Below are 24,547 nucleotides of genomic sequence, written 5' to 3' on the forward strand. Positions count from 1 at the left end.
TCACTCTCATAAAACTCCTCCGTACCCTCTCATGTCAAACATAGATTTGTTCCTCTGCCAGAGGGTTTCCAAATCAAGTCGTATTTCCATTTTGCTAATACCCAGCAGCTCCAACAGTGCTGCCTTAGTCGGATGCCCATCTCAGTTCTGTTAAAGTCCAGAACCAAAGGGCAGCTAACTTTGCCATGCTAAAGATCAGATACTCAAAACAGCTAAACAGCCGGTTCATCTCAATGCTGGACAGTTTCCAGAGAATAATGAGCAGTTGTAGAATTTGATATCCAAAGCATCATCACAATAAATGTCTGAATAATCATTTAACAAAAAATGGACTTCATATTATTCAGTCTCTAAATTAATAGCCTTGATATTTCCCTTCTCATGGAATAAACAGCCCCATTATTAAAGATTACCTCCAACTCTCTATCACCAATACCAAAAGTGATATGTTGTTTGCTTCAATGTTATAAGACTACTTAGCTGGTTATGGGTTCATTCAGATGCTCATTTTCCATTTTAGAAGTCAGTGTGGTTTTGGAAAAACTGGGATTTTACTGGAACTGTCAAAGGCCTTTTTTTTAATCCAATGCCTTTTTAAAAAAAATAATCAAATCATGAAAACCAGTACAGAAAAATTGAATAAGTGGCAGAGCATTTTTTTTTAAAGATAGCAACTCCAAAGTAATAATAAAAGGAATCCTACAGAGGAAAACTCACCGACTTGCCAATTTCTCTTTTTTGCTTCTTCATAAAATTGCCGCAACACTAAAAAGTCAATGACATCTGGCATATCGTGGTATCTGAAAAATTTAAAGATACTTCATAAGACCACCAAAAGTTCAGCGTAATCAGATGCTTAAAAATTAATCCAAAATTTTTTTTTTTCCCTGAGTTCAGAATCCAACAATTAAAAGTCCAAAATGGAATTGGCATTGAATGGAAGTGCAGCACATTGCTTATAACTGAGAAATGGGCATATTAGGTGGAAAACTGCAGGCAGAGGGAACAGAAAGTAATTGCATCATGAGCTGTTATTCCTTTCTTCTTCCCCACCCGCTGTCAGGGAATGCTATACAAAAACGTAGGTATGTAACTATGGAAAACCTGACCTGTTGAACCTTGCGGCCACAGTTTAATTTTGAGTTTGAAGTGATCATGGTTAAATTCCAGCTGTTCTTGAGCCACCGTCTTCACAGTGCTGTCACGTTGTATCTCACTACCACCATGCAAAAATGGGATAAATTTTGAACAGATCTAGCAACTCAAAATTGGCCATCCAAGAGACGCTACGGGCCATCAGCAGCAGAAGTGCATTCAACCACAATTTGTAACCTTGTGGTCCGGCATATCCTCCACTCTACCATTACCATCAAACTGGAGGATCAACCCTGGTTCAATGAAGATTGCAGGAGGGCATGCCAGAAGCGACACCAGGTATACCTAAAAATGTGATGTCGACCTGGTGAAACTACAACACAGGACTAATTGCATGCTAAACAGCGGAAGCAGCATGCAATAGACAGAGCTACAATCCCACTACAAATGGATTACATCTAAGCCCTGCAGTCCTGCCACATCCAGTCAGGAATGATGGTGGACAATTAAACAACTCACTGGAGTCGTCGTCACCACAAATATCCCCATCTCAATGATGGGAGGGCCAGGCACATTAGTGGAAAAGACAGGGCAGAAACATTTGCAACCACCTTCAGCCAGAAGTACCGAGTGGATAATACATCTCAGTCTCCTCTTGAGGACCCCAACATCACAGTGCCAGTCTTCAGCCAATTCGATTCACTCCACGTGATATCAAGAAATGTCCAAAGACACTGGATACTGCAAAAGCTATGGGCCCTGACAACATTCTGGTAACAGTACTGAAGACCTGCCCTCCAGAACTAGTTGAGCCCCTAGTCAAGATTTTCCAGTACAGCTACAACACTGGCATCTACCTGGCAATGTAGAAAATTGCCCAGCTATGTCCTGTACACAAAAAGCAGGACAAATCCATCCCGGCCAATTACCGCCCCATCAGTCTACTCTCGATCATCAGCAAAGTGATGGAAGGAGTCATCGACAGTGATATCAAGCACTTTCTCAGCAATAACCTACTCACTGACACTCAGTTTGGGGTCTGCCAGAACCACTCAACTCCTGACCTCATTACAGCCTTGATCAAAACAGCTGAACGCCCGAGGTGAGGTGAGAGTGATTACCCTTGATATCAAGGCAGCATTTGACTGATTGTGGCATTAAGGAGCCTTAGCAAAATTGGAGTCAATAGGAGTCAGGTAATAAAACTCTCCGGTGGTTGGAGTCATACCTACCACAAGGGAAGATGGTTGCGGTTGTCAGGGGTCAACCATCTTCATCTCAGGACGTCACTGCAGGAGTTTCTCAGGGCAGTGTCCTAGGCCTAACCATCTTCAACTGGCTCATCAATGACCTTTCCTCCATCAAAAGGTCAAAACTATGATGTTCACTGATAATTGCACAATGGTCTGCCCCATTCATTACTCCTCAGATACTCAAGCAGTCTGTGTCCAAATGCAGCATTACATAGACAATATCCAGGCTTGGGCTTATGTGTGGCATGAATGTTACTTCCAATTAAGTGCTAGGCAATGACCATCTCAACAAGAGATAATCTAACCATCTATCCTGACATTCAATGGCATTACCATCGCTGGATGCCCCACTTTCAACATCAACAACACCGTGGACGAGAAACCGTATTGGATCAGCCACATAAATACTGTGGATACAAGAACAGGTCAGAGGCTGGGAATTCTGCAGAGTCTCACTTTCTGACTCTCTAAATCCTGTCCACCATCTACAAGGCACAATTGAGGAGTGCGATGGAATGTTCTCCACTTGCCTGGATGAGTGCAGCTCTGACAAAAGTCAAATTTGACACTTCCAGGAGAAAGCAGCTCACTTGATAGGCATCTCATCCACCACCAACAAAAAGTGGTAGCAGTGTGCATCATCTACAAGGTGCACTGTAGAAACTCAACAAGGCTTCTTTGACAGAACCTTCCAATCCCACAACCTCAAGCACTGAGAAGGACAAGGGGTAGCAGATGCATGAGAACTCCACCACCTGAAAGTTCTTCTCCAAGTCACACCACCCTGACATGGGACAATATCACCGTTACTTCACTGTCACTGGGTCAAAATTCTGGAACTCCCTTCCTAACAGGGCTGTGGGTGTACCTACACTGCATGTACTGCATCAGTTCAATCTCAAGAATGGATAATGAATGCTCACCTAGCCAGCATGCACACATCCCATTAACGAATAAAACAGCCCGATTCAATTCACCCTCACATGCAAGCTCTTCATTTCAGATAGTTGATAACTTCACGTTTGCCTTTAAGAATGTGAATTGGCAATTTAAAAAGTAGCTTCACATCTTACCCTTTCTAGGCAACAGAACTATATTTTTCCTTACAGCTAAGTGGGAGATGAGTGATGGAATCAGAAGAATGACTATATTTATCTCAATTTCTTCACAGCCCCTTAAATTCTGAATTAGAGGCTAGCTGCCAAGAAAAATGCTACGGACACATTTTTGCATTATTAGTGCAATAGCAATCCGTAGTCATGCTCTGAACCCCTCAATGCTTACTTAGATGTTGCATTTGAATGAAAATCTGCATAATTGTGCAAGAATATATCGAAAAACACATAGAAGTGTGCTTTGGAACTTTCTCAAAAAAATTAACATCTTATTTTAAAGATATTTAAAATTCTAAGTTATAAGGGGTTAGTCACGAATTAAATCCTGTCAATTTTTTATTGTGGAAAAGTACAGCTTGTAATGTTTTGATAACTAACTCTTAGTATCATGGGTAGAACTATCTTTGCAAACCATCACAGAACTCGAACAGGGTAACATTATTGTGACTTTTCTCAGTCACCACCATGTCACTCCTTTTTTGCCAAATATCATTGGGTATATGCACATGGTTAAAAACAACTACAATTTCACAAACACCAATCCTTTAACCAATTGTGTTTATTTAGGAAACTTGGCCAAGGGTTTGGTTTGCAAGTGGCTGAGGCACAGGATACAGCAAAGGTTACATGCCCTGACAACATAATGGCATTCGTACTGAAGGCTTGTACAGAACTAGCCACTCCTCTAGTCAAGCTGCTCCAATACAGCTCCCACACAGACATGAAACTGGAAAGTGGAAAATTGCACAGGTTGTCTTGTCCACAAGCAGGACAAATCTAATCTGGTCTTTGTGTGATTTGATCAAATGTATTTTTTGATTGGTAGCTCTTGTGTTTGGTTTTAAGTTAAATTCACTGCGTTTGAGTCATTAATAATTACCTCAGCCTGTTTCCACCCCCCACCCCCCCCAACCCAAAAATCACTAAATCTCAAACTTTAAAAGCTGCAGCCATTAAAACTCCAAAAGACAAGAGAAAATGGAAAATAAATTTACAGATACCAACCAGTTGCTATTTGGTATAAAATGTGGTAAATAAAAGCTATATAACCTTAAAACTTGAGCCAATGTACCCAAAAAGCCTCCTCTCGAACATTGGCAAACTGATGGAAGGTGTCACTGAAGTATAATCAAGCGAGACTTATGCAACAATAACTTACCCATCAATGCTCAGGTTAGGTTCCACCAAGGTTCCTTGCCCAAAGCCCATTACAGTCTTGGTCCAAACACGGATAAAAGAGCTGAATTCCGGAGGTAGAACATCAAGGGAGCATTTGACCAAGTGTGACATCAAAGAGCCCGAGTAAAATTGAAGTCAATGGGAATCAAGGGAAAACTCTCCACTGGTTGGAGTCACGCCTAACACAAAAAGGAAGATGATTGCAGTTGTTGGAGGCCAATCATTTCAGTGCTAGAACATCACTACAGGTGTTCCTCAGGACAGTGTCCTAGGCCAACCATCTTCAGCTGCTTCATCAATGACCTTAACTCCATCACAAGGTCAGGAGAGGGGCTGTTCACTGATGATTACGTAGTGTTCAGTACCATTCGCAACTCCTCAGATATTGGTGGAAGTCCATGTTCGCGTGCAACGAAATCTGGACAGCATTCAGGCTTAGATTAATTCGTGGCACAAACACTCTTGCCACACACGTGCCAGGCAATGACCATCTCCAACAAGAGAATCTACCTACCTTTTCCTGACATTCAGTAGCATGACCATTGTTGAATCTCCCCACCATTCAAATCCTAGGGGTTACTACTACCAGAAACTTAACTGAGCCTAAAATATGAAGAGCTACTTACTTAATAGAGAATGATTCTCCAGTCATTTTGCCAGTGATGGGATCTAAAAGCGAAAGCTTCAGGCAGCATAATGTAGGTGGCCCAACTTCATACTTGATCCCAACAACCTTAACAATCTCTTGTTCCTGTGGATATTTGAAAAAAAATACGAAAATACACGATTAGCAGAGAGAAGCTCAATAAGTTAAATGAAAATCAGTAGTAAATAGATTTTAGACACCCTATCTATTTTTCCTGCAACATCATAAAGATATATGTATTGATTGTGAACTATTTCGGAAAATATTTCCCTAACTTCATTACATTGCGGGTTAAAACAAGTTCTTCAACTTAATGCAACTGCTGTAATTAGCTTGTCAGAAACCAGTTCCTAAAGGAAGGGTCATTAAGTGCTAACATTGTGATTTCTTCAAATATATTTTTCATTGGCAGTGTGTTTGGTTTTAAGTTTAAATTCACTGGTTCTGGTCAGTAATAATTAACAGCGTGTTTTTTCCCCCCCCCCAAAATCACTAAATCTGAAACATTAAAAGCTTCACAGTTTCTATGGCCAGGATCTTTGGGTCAGTGTGTGGGGGTAGGCCCCCTCGCCGACATGTAAAATGATGCACGGTGAAGTTAGGTGTGCGTCCCGACGTCACGTGTCATTCAGACCTTCAGTTCGGCGGGCGTACACCGGAGTTGGCTGCATGTCCGCCAAACTGTCAAAGGCCTATTAAGGCCATTTAAATATCAATTAAAATAATTAATAGAGCTGCCTGTCCAACCTTAAGGTTGGCGGGCAGATGAAGAGCACAGGTGGCCTTCGCATTTATCATGAAACCTCATACACGGACAGGATGAGGTTTCACGAAGGTTTTTAAACTTTAATTAAAATTTTTAATAAAATTCATAAGACATGTCCCAGCTCATGTGACACTGTCACATGAGGGGACATGTCTTAAATTTTTTTTCTTTATTTATAGCTTTCAAAATCAAACTAATCTCCCTAAGGCAGCTCTGTGCCTTGAAGATTTCTGCGCTCTTTTGTGCGCATGCACGAAAGAGCGCAGACCCCGACTCAACCTCTTCCCCCCGCATGCAAAGGGAGCACTCAGCGCTTCCAGGTGCGAGTTGCGCTGGGCGGGACTTAATTGGCCTGCTCACGTAAAATTGCTGCACGCAGCCAACTGCGGGCAGTGGTCGGCTGCGCGCCCACTCCCGCTGAGTTCCCCCAACGGGGAGAAAATTCTCCCCTATAGGCGAGCATCACATTAGCAAACTGCAGCTATTAAACCACAAAAGACAAGAGAAAATGGAAAATACATTTACAGATACCAACCAGACAATGAAAGATAGTAAATAAAAGTTATATAATCTTAAACTTGTGCCGCTGATTTTTAAAAAAAATAGGTTTAACTGGAAGTGGGGGGAGATAAAAGTTGTCTTACACTCAAGTATATACTGCAGTTATTTTTGTAAACAGCCACACTCACCCTGAGTTCTAATTTGATCCATGGTTGCTTCTGAAGGTTTACACTGTAGACTTTTGCTTTTTTAACAGCTTTCACATATGCTTCATGCCCTTGGCGAAAATATATAACCTGAAATGATAATCAAAATTCTTAAAAACATAGGTTTACAATTTGGGTAAGTTTTCTGTTAAGGTACCATTTTCTGCTCATTTAACAATTCTCCCTCTACATTCATCCATACCAACTTTCAGTTCAGATTTCCAATTTATTATATATATCATCATGGCTACTTCCTAAAATTTTAAAAACTGGACAAAGACTTCAAAAATCACCAAAGCCACGTCAGGCTGTGACTTTCAAACAAAAGGAACTTTCTGGCAGTGTCTGAGAAGCTGACACCTCAATCTCTGAAGAGATCCTAACGGCTCTGAGAGATGCAGAAAGCAAATTCAAAGGTAATTATACAAAGGCCATCTACATTTCCTAAGCCTGGCCTATGGAGACCACTAGTCTACTAGGACAAAGGACCCTGCAACCTTCTTTCAAATTCTTAATAATTGAAACATTAACAATCTCAAGAATGCAGACAAAGGAAAATACATCCTTTGCCAAAGGTTGAGAGAAAGTAGGGCCTCCTCCCTACCCCTCCCACCCCACCACTAGCTGGGAGAACCAGTTACACTGTATTGCTGTACTGCCAATCATTCTGCTATTTTCCATCTAGCAAGGAGCAGCTCAGAAAAAGGGCTCTCTCCAGGTTTGAATGCCTGCCCTCCACCTCTCAGCCACACTGTTTCTAGTGGAACTTCTGTACCAGCGCCTACAAGATTAATTCATTTCCACATGCCTCTCTCATTCTGAAAGTCATCTCTACTGGAAAAGTGAATTACCCAGCATCAAACTTCAACCTGCTGACCTCTGAAGGAATACACCATTAGATTTTGACTTTGGACTCTGGACTCATGTGAAACAATAATTGTTTATTCCGTGGTCCTTGCCCTGTAAATCTTTCTTTTTCTATTCCCCAACTTTTATTGTATGAGTGAAAAGGAGGCAACGTTTTGACCCTCCTTGTGTTTGAGTGTGCACGAATGAACTACCCCTCTGTATTTACCCTATCCTGAATTTGCTTGAATCACACCAGGACTGAAAGATTGGGAAGTATGCCACTGCTTATAAAGTGGGAAATCAAAACCAAAAGCACCTTTGTTTACGAATGGGTGGCGACAGGAGAAATAAGGGCAAACGGGGAGATGGTGGTATAGTGATAATGTCACTGGACCAGTAATCCAGAGACCCAGCTAATGGTCTGGGCGTATGGGTTTAATTCCTACCACAGGAACTTGTGGATTTGAATGCAGTAAATAAATCTGGAATTGAAAGCCAGTCTCTGTAATGGTGACCATGAAACTATCACATGTCGTAAAAAACCCACCTGGTTCACTAATGATTTTTAGGGAAGAAAATCTGCCATCCTTACCTGGTCTGGCCTACATGTGACTCCAGATTCACAGAAATGTGGTTGATGCTGAAATGGCCTAGCCAACCACTCGGTTCATGGGATGGCTAACAAATGCTGGCCTTGCCATCAGCTCCCACATCCCATGTAAGAATAAAGAAAAATAATTCCCGCAGGTGGGAAAGTGGCAAGTAATATCATGATGGCACAAAAAATTATGCCTAAACCAGAATTCAACATAGCCTAACAGTTAAGCAAATTGAAGCTATTAAAAGGAATTTGCACAGATATTTCACTCAAAGCAAATATCTTCTGCTGTAATAATTCTAGTGTTTGGTCCACTTTGGCCACAAAAATATATCTTCTCTCATCATAAGGCATTTGTAAAAATTACTGCTGTAGCTAATGTTGATGTGATGCTAAACAGAACCATGCCAGTATGTGGCAATCCATAAGCCATTGGTCTCACTGCTGAGTCCCAGTCTTGGCAACTATTTTCTTCTGCAGGATGGCAGTCTTTCTTCACTTAGTGGAAGTAACCAACCTTGGAAATGGCCCAATCTGTTTCAGTAATTTCTTGAAGCTGAAAGGTTTTATCTGTCAAAGACTAGTGAAAGGGCCCAGGGACAGTTCATCCTAATCTGATGAGGCACTTGCTGATGAATTTACTCTGACAAATCTATTTGCTTCTCTTGGTCATGAGGCTCAGATTTTTAAGTGAATGTTACATACCTGATCTATTTTATGGCTACATGTTAATAAGTTGCAACTATTAAGGCAGCCCTTTGTGGCAGTAGTTCCTAAGGATTCAGTCACGAGGAATCCTATGCAAGGCTTGAAGGAAGACTTCCATTCTGGGAGTCGAGGACCTCTGAATTAGCATATTAAGGTTTTAAAGACTCAAATAAAACACTTTAGTGCACTTGAAGCTGTGGACTGGCAATGTTTTCTCAGGTACTTCATTATCATTTTCCTACTTTTCAGCTCAAGAGATCATACATTTCCAGCAAAGCATATCAAGCTGGTCAATATTCCCATCATGCTGAAGGATCCAAATCAGTCTTTGAGGTGTGATAGCAAACTTGAATATAGTGCAACATTTCAAGTGTCCCCTGAAAAGTGTCAGCATAACTTTGAAGACTTATTTCCTGCTCCTGCTGTTGCTATATACTCTAGTGTTTGCAATTTTTTTTTTTGAAAAACTGCTTTACAACATTGAAGTTAGTAAAACTGTTAAAAGGTTAAAAATATTATCCACTTAAAGCAAGATAAGACACATAGAAGGCAAATAGATAAACATGTTTACAAAGTGTCTAATCACATCCCAAAGCATTTCATTTACAACTAAATTTGAAAAATATCAACCACATTCTAGTTAATGAGCAGTGTGAAAATATTAGATAATATAAGCAGAATGAGAGAGGGAGTACTGGAGGGACTGACATCCTTGAAGGTGGGTAAATCACCAGGCTGGGTGCATTGTATCCCAGGCCATTAAAGCTAGCCAGGGAGGAAACACAAGATGCCCTGAGGATAATATTTCCAATTCTCACTAGATACAGGCGAGGTACACAAGAATTGGAGGTCTGCAAATGTTGTACCATTGTTTAAAAAGGGTGTGAGGGATAGGCCAAATAATTATAGGTTGGTCAGTCTGCCTTTGGTGGTGGACAGATTAATAGAAACAATTCTGGGAGCCAGGATAAACTCAAGGGGTTGAATGGCCTACTCCTGCTCCTTGTTCATATGTCACTTAGAAAGGCACAGATTGATCAGGGATAGTGAACATGATTTTATTAAGGGAAGGTCCCGTCCTACTAATTTGACTGAATTTTTTGAGCAAGTAATAAGGAGGATGGATAGGGCAGTGCAGTGGATATGTTCTACATGGATTTTAGTAAGGCATTTGACAAGGTCCCACTTGGAAGGCTAGTCAGAAAAGTAAAAGCCCATGGGATACAGGGGAATTGGTGGGTTGGATCCAAAATTGGGTCAGTGACAGGAAACAAAGGGTAATGATCGACGGATGTTTTAGTGAATGGAAAGTGGTTTTTCAGAGCATTTTGCAGGGCTGCGTTGAGTCCCTTGCTGTTTGTAGTATATATTAATAATTAGATGTGGGAGGCATGATTGGGAAATTTGCAAATGATATAAATATCAGCCGTGTAGTTGATAATGAAGAGGATGGCTGTGGACTCGAGATTGATAACAATGGTTTAGCTGAGTGGAGCAGAAAAGTGGCAAATGGAATTCAATCTGGAGGAGTGTCAGGTTATGCATTTTGGGAGGGCAAACAAAGCAAGGGAATACTCAATGAACACTAGGATATTGAGAGGGGTAGAGGAAGTAAGACACCTTGGAGTGCATGTCCAAAGTACCTGAAGGTGGCAGACAGCTAGACAGAGTGGTAAAGAAGACATATGGAATGCTTTCTTTGCAGAATACAAAATCAGGGAAGGGATGGAATGCTGGACCTGTATAAAATGCTGGCTGGGCCACAGCTGAAGTTCTGTGTTCAGTTCTAGTCATGTTACAGGAAGGGCATAATTGCTCTGGACAGAGTACTGAACTGTTTACAAGAATGTTGCTAGGGCTGGATTTTTTAAAAAGTTAACTTACAGGGTGGGGGCATGACTGGCTGGGCCAGCATATATTGTCCATCATTAACTACCCTTGAGGAGGTGGCGGAGAGCTGCCTTCTTCGACCACTGCAGTCCATGTGATATAGGTATACCCAGATATAGGTATACCCACAGTGCTGTTAGGGAGTTCCAGGATTTTGACCCAGCAACAGTGAAGGAACAGTGAAATATTTCCAAGTTCAGGGCGGTGAGTGGCTTTGGAGGGGAATTTCCAGGTGGTGGCGTTCCCATGTACCTGCTGCCCTTGTCCTTCTAGGTGGTAGGGGCCGTGGGTTTGGAAGGTGCTGCCTAAGGAACCTTGGTGAGTTTCTGCAATGTATCTTGTAGATGGTACACATTGCTGCCACTGTTCGTCGGTGAATGTTGAGTGAATGTTTGTAGAAAGGGTGCCAATCAAGCGGGCTGCTTTGTCCTGGATGGTATCAAACTTCTTGAATGTTGTTGGAGTTACGCTCATCCAAGCAAGTGCAGAGTGTTCCATCATACTCCTGGCGTGAGCCTTGTAGACAGTGGACAGGCTTTGGAGAGTCAGGAAGGGAGCTACTCGCTGCAGGATTCCTAGCCTCTGACCTCCTCTTGTAGCCACATTTTTATATGGATAGGTTCAGTTCAATTTTTGGTCAATGGCATCCCCCAGGATGTTGATAGTGGGGGATTGAGCGATGGTAATGTCATTGAATGTCAAGGGATGATGGTTAGATTCTCTCTTGTTGGAGATGGTCATTGCCTGGCATATGCTGCTGGTCAGCCCAAGCCTGGATATTGTCCAGGTCTTGCTGCATTTGGACAGGGACTGCTTCAGTATATGAGTCATTGCGAATGGTGCAGAACATTAAATCATCAGTGAACATCCCCACTTCTGACCTTATGATGGAAGGAAGATCATTGATGAAGCAGCTGAAGATGGTTGGGCCTAGGACACTACTCTGAGGAACTCCTGCAGTGATGTCCTGGAACCAAGATGATTGGCCTCCAATAAGCACAACCATCTTCCTTTGTACTAGGTAGTTTTGTTAGGGCTCCTTGATGCCACATTCGGTCAAACGTTGCCTTGATGTCAAGGACAGTAACTCTCACCTCAACTCTTTTGTCCATGTTTGAACCAAGGTTGTAATGAGGTCAGAAGCTGAGTGACCCTGGCAGAACCCAAACTGAGCATTAGTGAATTAGTGAGTAGGTTATTGCTAAGCAAGTGCTCCTTGATAGCATTGTTGAGGACCCCTCCCATCACTTTACTGTTGATTGAGGGTTGACTGATGGAGCGGTAATTGGCCGGGTTGGATTTGTCCTGCTTTTTGTGTACAGGAATGGCAATTTTCCATATAGCCGGGTAGATCTCAGTGTTATAGCTGTACTGGAACAGCTTGGCTATGATAGAGCAAGTTCTGGAGAACAAGTCTTCAGCACCATTGCTGGAATAGTGTCAGGGCCCAAAGCCTTGCAGTATCAGTGACTTCAACTATTTCTTGATTTCATGTGAAGTGAATCAAATTGGCTGAAGACTGGCATCTGTGATGGTGGGGACCTCCAGGGGTGACTGAAATGGATCATCCACTTGGCACTTCTGGCTGAAGCTTGTTGCAAATGCTTCAGACTTATCTTGGTGCGCTGATTTGCTGGACTCCTCTATTATTGAGGATGGGAATATTTGTTGAACCCCCTCCTCCATCAAACTGTTTAATTGCCAACCACCACTGACAACGGAATGTGGCAGGATTGCAGAGCTTAGGTCTGATCTGTTGGTTGTGGAATCGCTTAGTTCTGTTTATTGCTTGCTGCTTATGCTTTTTGGCAGGCAAGTGATCCTGTCTTGCAGCTTCACCAGGTTAATACCTCATTTTCAGGTATGCCTGGCACTGCTCCTGGCATGCCCTCCTGCACTCTGCATTGAACCAGGGTTGATCCCCTGGCTTGGTGGTAATGCTAGACTGGGAGATATGCCAGGCCATGAGGTTACAAATTGTGGTTGAGTGCAATTCTGCTGCTACTGATGGCCCACAATGCTTCATGGATGCCCAGTCTTGAGTTGCTAGATCTGTTTGAATGAGGAAAGGTTAGGAAGGCTAGGATTGTTTTCCTTAGAAGAGAAGGCGCTAAGGGGTGACTTGATTGAGGTGTACAAAATTATGAGGAGCCTAGATAGAAATCTCAGGGAAGACTTGTTTGCCTAGGAGAGAGGTCAATTACCAGGGTGCACAGATTTAAAGTGATTGGTAGAATGATTACAGGGGATATTAGGAAAAACCTTTTCATCCAGAGGGTGGTAGGTGTCTGGAATTTGCTGCCTGGATTGGTGGTTGAGGCAGAAACCATCAACTCATTTAAAAACACCTGAACTGCTGTAATCTGCAAGGCGGGGTTAGAATGTACGGCCAGTTTTTTTCAGCCGGCGCAGACATGACGGGCTCAATGGCCTCTTTCTATGGTTCACTGCTGCCAAGGCAAACATATCAGCAATTGTTTATCAAAACACAAGCAGTAAGATGAAAAACCAATTAAACAGTTTTTGATGATACTTGAAGGAAAAATACTGGTCAGAACTCAAAACAACACTCCTTATTTCAAATAACAAAATAAGATCTTCAACAACCACCTTTACCAATTGCAGGGCCTTGGTGTCACGTCTCAACTGAAGGACACCATCTGACAACACGGCTCTTTTCTTACTATACTGAAGTGTCAAACGTCTTTGACTCAGAGGTGAAAAAGTGCTCTTCAAGATGACATTAATCATTGCAGTTTTACAGATTGAATCTGTGGCATTTGCTGGTGGGTCAATTCTATCTAAACTGAGTCTGTAGCCCATTACAAACTAACAGACAAAGGGAATACAAGGTGATCAAAGAAACCAAGGGCATCCCATAAGACCGAGGACCAAAAATAGGCCAAAAGAGAGGCCTTAATGTTTGGATACAATATGAAAGCGCCAACATCAAATATCTGGCCAACAATATGTAGAAGACTGCTGCAAAAATGTTTACCATCAACATCACCTGAATTACAGTTACATAGGACACAGCAGTCATACCCTGAGAAGAGGGTCCCACAGAATGCACACAAAGTTGCATTTGGGCAACTCTAACATGATATTGCATAGTACAGTAATTCATTGATAACTGATGAACAAAAAATGAAAGACAAAAGATCAATGTACTCTTGAAGAAGGGTCACACAGACGCTAAACGTTAACTCTATTTCTCTCTCCACAGATGCTGTCAGACCTGGAGATTATCAGCATTTTCCATTTTTATTTCAGATTTCCAGCATCTGCAGTATTTGGCTTTATCAATGTATCCTTAAGTGTCCTTTAAACTTTTTGCACGCTTGGACATGCATGATAACTTAAAGGGGCTGACTTGTACGCAGTCTGCACAGGAACTTCTGGGTTGCTGCGCAGTCATGAAGCTTACAGGGAACATTGCCAAAGATATTTTACTAGTACTTAGATGCACTGATAGTTAAAACTGGTTCACTTAAGTCTTTCATGCTTTGCTAAAAAAAGTGGCAATAAAAAAGTCATTAAAAAAGTGGTTCATAGAACTACATTTCTCTAGTTACGTTCATCATTACAGTATTCAAGGTGCTAATAAATTTATACAGCCAAACAATTTTCAGAAGCAACAGAGTTCGCAGGCTGTGAAACAGTAGTTTGCAAGAAACAGACAAGGGCTGTTAACTCCTAAAAGTAGACATACTTTCACATTTGATAAGAAACTAGCAAACAAACAAACATTCACCTCATCACCCATTTGTGGTACAAACGGTGACCTGCGCGGTGTTGTATCTCTGATCCAAGTTGGAGGAATCCATTCTTCAGAGGGTGCGCCATCTATTGCAAGTTCACTTGGCCTCTAAAAATGAACAAACTATGTGAAAGTTTACACATATAACATTCAAACTTGAGAAAACAAGTTTAGGTTTGAAAGTGCCAGTGCTATACTTTATAATAGGAGTACGGAATGAAAATTTTTTAAATAGCTCATCATATGCAAGTATAGAAGGGTGTACAAGTCCTTGTTACTTACAAGTAGACTTATTAATGCAAATCTGCACATTTGATATGGATGCAGTAAAAACATTGATAAGATTGAAATGATACAAACGCAGTTTTACCTATTCCAAACAACACAGGCAAGAACAGTGAAAATAAAATTTTCAAGTCAGAAACTTTAATTGACTGAGGTCAAACAATTCAAGAGATATCTGGAACCCGCTCTTAACCTTTTTAAAACTAATACAGCCAGATGGAACATTCAAGGGCTAGAAATTTGTCTCAAGCAGTGGCATAAAATGGATATTTGATCGACAGCAATGGAACAGAATAACAGTCATTGTGTATAACGGGCAGCCGATCTGATGCTTCCCATTTTGCACCAGCACTGGAAGTGAATTTCTAGCTCCAAAAATCTTGTAGAACTCATGTTGTAAACTGAATCTTACATTGACAATATAAGTTTATGCAAAAACTCCTTTCAGGTCATACAGGTAAAAATCACAAAATGTTGTACACTTTCTTGTACCTTCTGTTTGGACTGTTTGGATTTCTTGCGTTTTACAGCCAATCTTTCTCCCAGCTTCTCATCTTCAGAACTGCTTATATTGTGACGTACTATTCGTCTCACCAATCGTTTGGGTGGCTGAAGGTTAATACCTGCATCCGCTGTCCAATCCGAATATTCACTTGACGAGTCACTAAATTTAGAATTTTTAGAGAAGGGAAATTTAAACTTTAAGATCAACATTCAGACTTTGGCTCTGGTAAGAGGTAGTAGATATCTGATCATACTGTAACATCCTGAAACAAAACCTCTGATTAAAAATAGCAGAGAATGTATTACAGAAATTATTTTGCATGACACCAGGAGAAAACTCTGGAGATTCTGAATGTTGAAACATTTCCATCTTAAAATGGGACACAACTATTGCAAACTGGACCTAAATATATATTTTAAGCATTACCAGCAAGATTCACTGAAGTGACACAATCCATTGAGGCTATTTCAAAATGGGTATCAGTCATATCTTATGTGCTTTCTATCACTAATTTCATACTGTAATTTTTAGATTGTCCATGAAATATTGTTATCTCTATACTTTATTGAAAATCTAAAATAGGTTAGGGACATGTTCGTGATATGTCTCGAAGTAACTAAATGTGCCAAATGCTATCAATAGGAAGTAGATATCCTTTTGGGGAATCTTCTCAGCTGATAATTGAATGGGTCACTTCACTAATCATAAAAAGGAATTTAAAACGTAGCTTCATTTAAACATTATATCCGAGACACCATGGTGACTTATCTAAGGAGCTGCTGAGCCATACACATCAGGAAGATCTCAGGTTCTATATCTGATCTGTGCTGAATTAGCTCGCCTCAGCCAAAATAGCAGTATAGACAACCTAACCAGAGAAGCTACATATGATTGGTAACCAGCTAATCCTGCTGAAAGTACACATGTATGAAGCTTGGCCTAAATAGCCAAGTGGTTATGGTATTGAGTTTGTAACCCCAAGATCAAGAGTTCAAATCTCACAATGGCAAAACTATGAAACAATGTAACTTCATCTGAAACAGATGGAAACGTGCTTGTACTCGAAAGAGTTACACATGTATGAACATTGAGCAAAAACTGAATTGGGCTCAGCTGTGCTACACTTTGAAACTATAGTCCAAGCGCCTGGCAACATTCACTGTTAATATGCATTCATGAACAGTAGTCACTTGGATAAAGTACCAGTGACCAAGTGTCTGCTCAATTATACCCAAGAATGATGCAATACTTTGGTGAGGGTAGAGAAGACCAAAATAGACAAGAACATATTGGATAAAGACAAATTTTATCTGGAATGCAGGGAGCATGTGGTTGGAAGAACGTGCTCCATTTTCAAAGGAAATAACTCAAGTTAACTACTAACTAGAAAGATAAAAGCAAACTATTGCACACGCTGTAAATCTGAAACAAAAACAGAAAATGCTGGAAAAAGATCAGGTCTAACAGCATCTGTGGAGAGAAATAGAGTTAACGTTTCGAGTCCATATGACTGCTTCAGAGTTTTTATACTAACTGGCAAACTGGTCTTAAAACCCAAAATAACTTTCAATCTGTTGAGATCAGTAGATTTAGTACAAAGTACAGTAAAAGCTTAGAAAAGAAAAATGCATGTGAAAAAATAAAGAACTACAGTGAACTTCCACCAACACATTATCCCAATTTTAAGGAAATGCAACAGCAATTATGCCTTGAAGAAAAATTACACTGCAAGGGTTTTTTTATATTTAAAAAAAACAAGTTTTTAGCTTCATTGTTCAAGAACTTGGAAACTTGGTACTGATGCATTGGTAGAATTCTTAAATTCTGGTAGTATACAGACTTTCATCACTGTGGTTCAATTATCTTCAACATTATAATGACTGAAAGCCAGCATGTTTACATTTTCCTCAGCACAATTCTATCACTAAAACTTTCATAACGTTTTGTTGAAGGAAATGTTCAAAAAGTGGAAGTAAACACTAGAAGGAAATATTCAAAATCTGGAAGTAAACACTGGAGTGCCTTAACTGCTTTTGTGACCAGTAAAGTATTCATAATTTAATATTTAACATAAAAGTCTAGGAAATTCTTCTGCAAAATAGGTTGACAGAGTGGGCTGGGAGGATTCAGGAAAGGGCAAACTCAAAAGCAATTAAGGGAAATGTTGAGGATTAATAATTTGGTTAAAAATCAGTAGAGTGGGTCAGGAAGAGACAGCATTTAACAAAAGTAATGCGGCATTAGTCACAAGGGTGACAAAAAAAAACAGGAATGAAAATTAAAGGCAAAGCCACTATATTTGAATGCACAAAGCATTCACAACAAAACAGACAAATTAGCAGAACAGATAGAAATTAATGGGTTTGATCTAATAGCCATTATAGAGACATGGTTGTGAAGGGACCAAAGTTGGGAATTAAATATTTCAGGGTACATGAACTTTAGAAAAAAATAAGCAAAATGGAAAAGGAGGAGGGGTTACCTAATATTAAAGTATGAGATAAAGACAGTAGGCAGAAAGGATCTTAGCTCAGAAAATCAAGATGTAGGATCAGTTTGGGTGATGCTAAGGTTTAGAAAACATTGGTGGGAACAGATTATAATAGGCCCCCTTAAGAGTAGTTATAGCGTTGGGAAAAGTGTAATCAGGAAATTAGAATGCGCGTAACAAGAAAAATACAACAATCATGGGAACTTTAACTTTCATATAGACTAGCCATACCAAATTTGCAGTAAAAAAGTGTAGGTGACAAATCCATGGAATGCATTTAAGTTAGGATTTCCAGATCATTGCATCAAGAAACCAAATAGAGGACAGGTTATCTTAGATCTAGTTTTGTGCAATGAGACAAGGTTAGTTAATAACCTCATAGTAAGGGAGCTTCTGGGGAACAGTGAATTCCAGAATTCCCTCTATCCTAGAATGGGCCCAATGGGCTGGAAGGTGGCAAATATAATCTCCCAACATCAATAGTAGGGGAGATGCTACAATATATTTTGAGATGTGATAACAACAGCTACTTGTATTCATATCACACCTTTAACACAACAAAAAGTCCCAAGACGCTTATATGGAATACTTCATGATTAAGTACATTCAGGATGGATTTATGAAGAGGAAATTGTATTTTTAACAAACCTATGAGCATTTTTGAAGATGTAACTAGCAGAATGTATAAGGGAGGTGCCATTGCCATTTAGATTTTCAAAAAAGCATTCAATAAGTTTCCACACAATGTTAGTAGCCTCATGTGATTGCCGATAAGTTTTTTTTATTCTTTCACTGGATGCGGGCGTCGCTGGCTAGGCCAGCATTTATTGCCCAACCCTAACTGCCTTTGTGAAAATGGTGATGAGCTGTCTTCTTGAACCGCTGCAGTCTATATAGTATAGGTGTACCCACTGAGCTGTTAGGGAGGGAGTTCTAAGATTTTGGCCAAATAATATATTAGCATGGGGCGAGAATTGGTCAGTGGACAAAAAGCAGAGTCTAGGAATCATTGGGTCACTTTCAGGTTGGCTGACAGTGCTAGGCAACCACAAGATCAGTGTTTGGGTCTAAGCTATGAGGGGACAGTGTATAATGTATTTAAATTTTATGATATAAAGTAGACAGGAAAATAAGCTGTGAGGAGAGCATAGAGGTTGGCAAAGGATTTATACAAGTTAAATGGTTTGCAAGAATGTGATAGATGAAATATAATGTGGAGAAATATGACATCCATTTAGGTAGGGTGAATAAAAAAAAAACAGAATGTTTTTTAATGGGAGGAACAGTTAGTATTCAGAGGAATCTAGGTGGTTTTGTACATGAAAAAAGATGGAAGGAGACTAGAGTGGAGCACAAACACCAGCACGGACTGGTTGGGCCCAAAAGCCTGTTCCTGTGGCACGTATCCTATGTGATCCTAATCTTAAAGTTAACATGCAGGTACAGCAAGCAAATGGTATGTTGGCCTTTACTACAAAGGGGCTGAAGTATAAGAGCAAAAAAGTCTTACTGTTATTATATACAGCCTTGGTGAGACCGCATCTGGAGCACTGTGTCTTGCTTTGGTCGCCTACCAAAGGAAGGGTATATTTGCCTTAGACAGAGTGCAACAAAGGTTTATTAAACTGATTTCTGGAATGAGAGGATTGTCCTATGAGGAACGATTAAGTAGGCTAGCCCTTCATTCCTCAGGGCTTAGAAGAATGAAAGGTGATCTCATTGAAACACAAAATTCTTAAGGAACTAGAAGAGTTTAGATCTAGGGCATCACAGTCTCAGAATAAGGCATTGGTCAGTTAGGACTGAGATGAGGAGAAATTCACTCAGATGGGTCATGAACCTTTGGATTCTGTACCTGCGAACGCTGTGGCTGCACACTTGTTGAGTACTTTCAAGTCAGAGATCAACAGATTTTTGGATCTAGGATATCAAGGGATACGGAGATAATGCAGCTTAAGTAGAAAATTGATCATATTGAATGGCAGAGCAGGTTTGAAGGGATGAATGGCTTCTCCTGCTCCTATATCTTATTTTGTTATAGCAGCCTGACAGGGAGAATACAATGATCCGTGTTAATATACAGTACAGGCTTATTCAATTGTGTACAAGAATTCGAGTTAGTATTTGCACACCAATGACAGAATTCAAAACAAAGGTCTCCTACCTAGAACTGCTCTCGCTCTGCCATTCTTCTTCAGCCTCATCAGATGACCCATCACTTCCATCTATTGTCTCCATTTCCTGCTCATCACAAAATGCAAATATTAAAAAAGACAATTTAGCTACTGGCTATTTCCATCAGCTGATGTTATCTATCTGTAGTTTCAGCTGGGAAAAAATAAAGCCTCAAAATTAAGAAGCTGCAATTCCACCTGAGATCATCTTAATCAATCTGCTAATAAAAATAACTGAACAAAGTTCAAATAACCTTTATTTCCTTCTCTCCAAGGGCTCAGTGATAAATGATTGAGTAAATACCAGATACCCAGGCCTTTGCTCGCCCCCTGTGATGCAATAGCTTTTAAGCCAGAGATGGATAAAGGTGCAAGATCTTGATCTTTGTTCCAGTTAAAGACAACATGAAGCCATCTGGTAATGCTTGCCCGTACTGAATTTTCAATTTGTATTCTATGTTACTAGTAACATCATAACCTTAAAATTAGATTTAGCCCATTTAGGGGTGTTGTCAAGAAACATTTTTTCCATACAAAGTATAATGGAAATCTGAAATTCTTTCACCCCAACCACACCCTACAAAAAGCTGCAATTAGGGCGATTGAAAATTTCAAAATGGTTAATGGAGTTATGATACTAAAGTCATGATCTAAATAGCGAAACAAGCTTGAGGGGCTGAATAGCCTAGTCCTGTTCCTATTTTAGGGATTAAACACCAAAGGTTACACACATTTCTCAACAGAAATGCAATCAACTCATCCATCCATTCAATATAGATGCCTGGCTGCTGATTTACGGTAATTATGAGACACACAGTCTATTATATTATGTTAACTTCAGAGGGCTTGGCTAAGATTTTGAGAGTAAGCATGAGAGATAACCTGATAAATCAAATGGTTGCCTGAATCTGTGGGTTTCATTGGCAGCTGTATTTAAATCTATCAGAAAGGCACAGGTCTTTAGACCTCTCTGATATATAGCTTGGGTGGCATTTAATGGTCGCAGCATGGACCAGTCCACTGGCTGGGGAATAATCCTGCCAACAATGCTCCTGGAAATAAGTCCCAATTTGGCAGCCTACTTACTGCAGGCTGGGTTCCCTGCTCCACCAGAGGCATTTCCTGCCGGACTTTCTCTTCTAAAGGGTGGATGTCTCATTACAGTGCTGCCAGTCAGAGGCCACACGGTTTTGTGAAATGAAATTGTGTTTGACAAATTTATTAGAGTTCTTTGAGGATTTAACAAACAGGGTGGATGAAGGGGAACCAGAAGGTGTAGCGCAGCTGGATTTCCAAAGGCGTTCGATAAGGTGCCACATAAAAACGTACTACACAAGATAAGAGTTTATGGTGTTGGGGGTGATATATTAGAATGGATAGAGGACTGGCTAACTAACATAAAACAGAGTCAGGGTAAATGGGTCATTTTCAGGTGGATGGCAAACTGTAACTCAGAGTGCCACAGGGATCAGTGCTGGGGCCTCAACTATTTAGGATCTATATTAAATAACATGGATGAAGGGGATGACTGTATTGTACCTAAACTGACAACATAGAATTTGCTTTCCTACTTATCTTTTAAGGAGAATAGAGTCTGCAAAGGGGTATATATAGATTAAGTGAGTGGATAAAAATTTGGTAGATGGTGTATAATGTAGGAAAATGTGAGGATGTCCACTTTGGCAGAAGAATAGAAACACAGATTATTGTTTAAATGGAGAGACTGCAGAATTCTGCAGTACAGGGAGACCTGGGTGTCCTTGTACATGAATCACAAAACGTTAGTATGCAGGTACATCAAGTAATAAGCAATTAGGAAGACAAATAGAATGTTGGCCTTTATTGCAAGAAGCATGGAGTATAAAAGTAGGGAAGCCTTGCTACATCTGCACAGGACATTGGTGAGATCACACCTGAAGTACAGTGTACAATTTTGGTCATCTTACCCAAGCAGTGACATACTTGCTTTGGAAGCAGTTGAGAGAAATGTTACAAGGCTGATTCCTGGGACGTGGGGTTTGTCTTAGGAGGAAATATTGAGAATGAACGAGAGGTAATCTTATTGAAACAGAAAGTTCTGATGGAGCTTGACAGGGTAGATTTTGAGAGGATGCTTCCCTTCGTGGGAGAATCTAGAACTAGAAGGCACAGTTTCAGGATAACGTTTATGACAGACATGAGGGGCAACTTCTTCTGGGGGTTGTTAGGCTTTGGAATTCTCTTCTCCAGCGAGCAGAGAAGGCTGCGTCATTGAATATATTCAAGGCTGAATTAGACATATTTTTTGTTGACAAGGGAGTCAAAGGTAATGGGTTAGCAGGAGAGTGTAGATAAGACTACAATCAGATCAGCCAAGATCTTACTAAATGACTTCTGTTCCTATTTATTACATTCTTATGTTCTCTCACCATGAGCAACATCACCAGTGGTCACTGCTAGTATTGAAGGAGGGCTGAGGATTAAGACCATTATGCGATCCCCAGAGTACAGGTCAGTAGGGCGGGTTGGCAGAGTCAGTCAGGGAAGCCTCAGCGACAGTGGGGTAAAAGGCTAGGGGGTATCTTTCCTGGGCCCCTCCCTTCCCACTGACAGGATGCCTGAGAAGGAGAGATTGTGTGCTCACCCACCACCACACCCCAACCTCCCCAACAGGCTGCAGGAGGCAGACTTCAGGGTCTCTAGTGGTCCATTGGGCAAGGCTGTTCTCGATCCTTCCTAAACCAGGCTTGAAGAAGAGGGAGAGAGGGGAAGGTGGCGGGCACATGCCCCGCAACTTCCCGTCCCATTATATAGCAGCCCCTCCTTCCCTGCCTGCTCCTGGGAGGAGTTTAATTAATCATGTTCCTCCTGGCCTACAAGCAGTACATCAAAGGCATTTACTTTCTCTCCAAAGATATCTCTTCTTCCCTGCGAAACGCAGCCAGCCACTGAAAAATCTGTGAAGCAGGTTAAATCAAAAGCTATTTTCAGAAGGGAATTGAATAAATACATAAAAAAGAAAAATTTGCAGGGCTTTGGGTAATGAGCAGGCAAGTGGGACCAATGGATAGCTCTTTCAAAAAGCTGGCAAAAGACATAATGGGCAAGACAGCCTGTTTGTGTTGTAAGATCCTATGATTTTTTAAGTGAAGCAGGAGTGGTTACCACAGGATTTACAATACTCAAATTAAAGTTCTAGTCACTGACCTCCGAAGAATTATTAGGTTCTTCTATCTGACGAATATTACAAGTGCGGCGTTCCACAGTTGAACGTGTGTGGTAGAAATGTTGGTTTCGGCGTTGAGTCCGCCTTCCTGAACGTTGAAAATAATCCTGGCCATCGCTCTATAAAGTGATATGTTTCACATTATGTTATGGTTTAACTAATTTAATATCCTATACATATCTCAAGTCTCCAGCCACAGTCACCTTGATAAGTTTTTTTTTCTAGGTATCAACATCAGAAACTTCAAGTTCTGAGCAATGTCACTATTTCGATTCATACCGAAATGCCGTGATATGCAAATTCCAAGATAATCACATGGCTCATTTGCTTTGCTTCTTTAGTAACCAGATTAAGGATTATAGCTAAATGGTGGAAGAGTCAAGGATTCAATAAGCCCTTTATTTCACCTAGATTTTTTTTCTATTTAAAAAAATGTCTAGTACGAAATGCGAATTTGTTTTTTGATTATTTAATACATTAAAAATTTTATATTTGTTAACACTTCCCAACAACTCATAAGATTACAATGTTTACAATTATAACACAAACTGCCCACATAAAATGTGATTGTTCCCTCCTGCAGTTGAAACACATCTGCACACCATTAGTGAAGTGTAATTGATGTGACATGTATTGCAAAGCTAGTTTATTTTATAAACAAACATCGGAAATTAGAATACAAATACAAAATGACAATGTATGACGTTAAAATCATGAGTGGATTACATATGGGAACCCTGATCCAAGCATCTGCTGCTTCACCTAAAGGCTGCAATTGATCTTGGCTCCAACTATGCCTTGCCATGAGATATTATCAAAATCAGTTGCTGTCACTTAAACAGTTCATATGGAATTTAACATTTAAATTCCATGTGAAATGGTTAACTATGACCATACCTTGCTGTAACTGCATGCAAAACATATAGACAATATTTATATTGAGAGTTTCTGCAACACTTTAGTTAAGTTATTTTTTGTATGTCACACTGTGTAGTTCCAGAAAACTTTGAAGCCTCATTTTTTCCATCCTTTGCTTTTCTGTTTCAGGCAAAAGATTATGAGGTTCCACAGATCTAACCAATTCACTATTTTTAATGAGAACACCAATTTTTGTGGGCACTGTTTTGTGATGCTTTTCCCCCAACTGTTCTCATCCAACATTTGAAGCTCCCACTACTACTGTTTGTTACTAGCTGCTCCCACTGGCCCCTAGCACACAGCACGTCCTTGAAGTGCAATTTTGTCAGCCTCAGGCTTGTTTCTGGCACTTCGTGCTCTCTCTGCAGCCTGGTCTCAGTTCCTTTTGTTCTCTGTGCTCCAC

The 24,547-nt window shown here is 40.5% G+C and overlaps 1 protein-coding gene across 4 annotated transcripts in view; it reads right to left on the bottom strand.

Annotated features, from left to right (window-relative positions):
• brwd3 (bromodomain and WD repeat domain containing 3) overlaps window positions 1–24,547 on the bottom strand; it is a 104,864-nt gene that overhangs the window by 36,115 nt on the left and 44,202 nt on the right. For all 4 annotated transcript variants that reach the window (XM_041195342.1, XM_041195341.1, XM_041195343.1 and 1 more), the window contains 7 exons: window positions 23,208–23,345; window positions 20,012–20,088; window positions 15,344–15,515; window positions 14,561–14,674; window positions 6,744–6,851; window positions 5,269–5,393; window positions 718–800 (listed from right to left, as the gene is read on the bottom strand). In XM_041195342.1, coding sequence (XP_041051276.1) covers window positions 718–800; window positions 5,269–5,393; window positions 6,744–6,851; window positions 14,561–14,674; window positions 15,344–15,515; window positions 20,012–20,088; window positions 23,208–23,345 — 817 coding nt within the window. The remainder of the gene's footprint in view (window positions 1–717; window positions 801–5,268; window positions 5,394–6,743; window positions 6,852–14,560; window positions 14,675–15,343; window positions 15,516–20,011; window positions 20,089–23,207; window positions 23,346–24,547) is intronic.

This window comes from Carcharodon carcharias, chromosome 9 (assembly GCF_017639515.1).
Source record: "Carcharodon carcharias isolate sCarCar2 chromosome 9, sCarCar2.pri, whole genome shotgun sequence".
NCBI lineage: Eukaryota > Metazoa > Chordata > Chondrichthyes > Lamniformes > Lamnidae > Carcharodon > Carcharodon carcharias.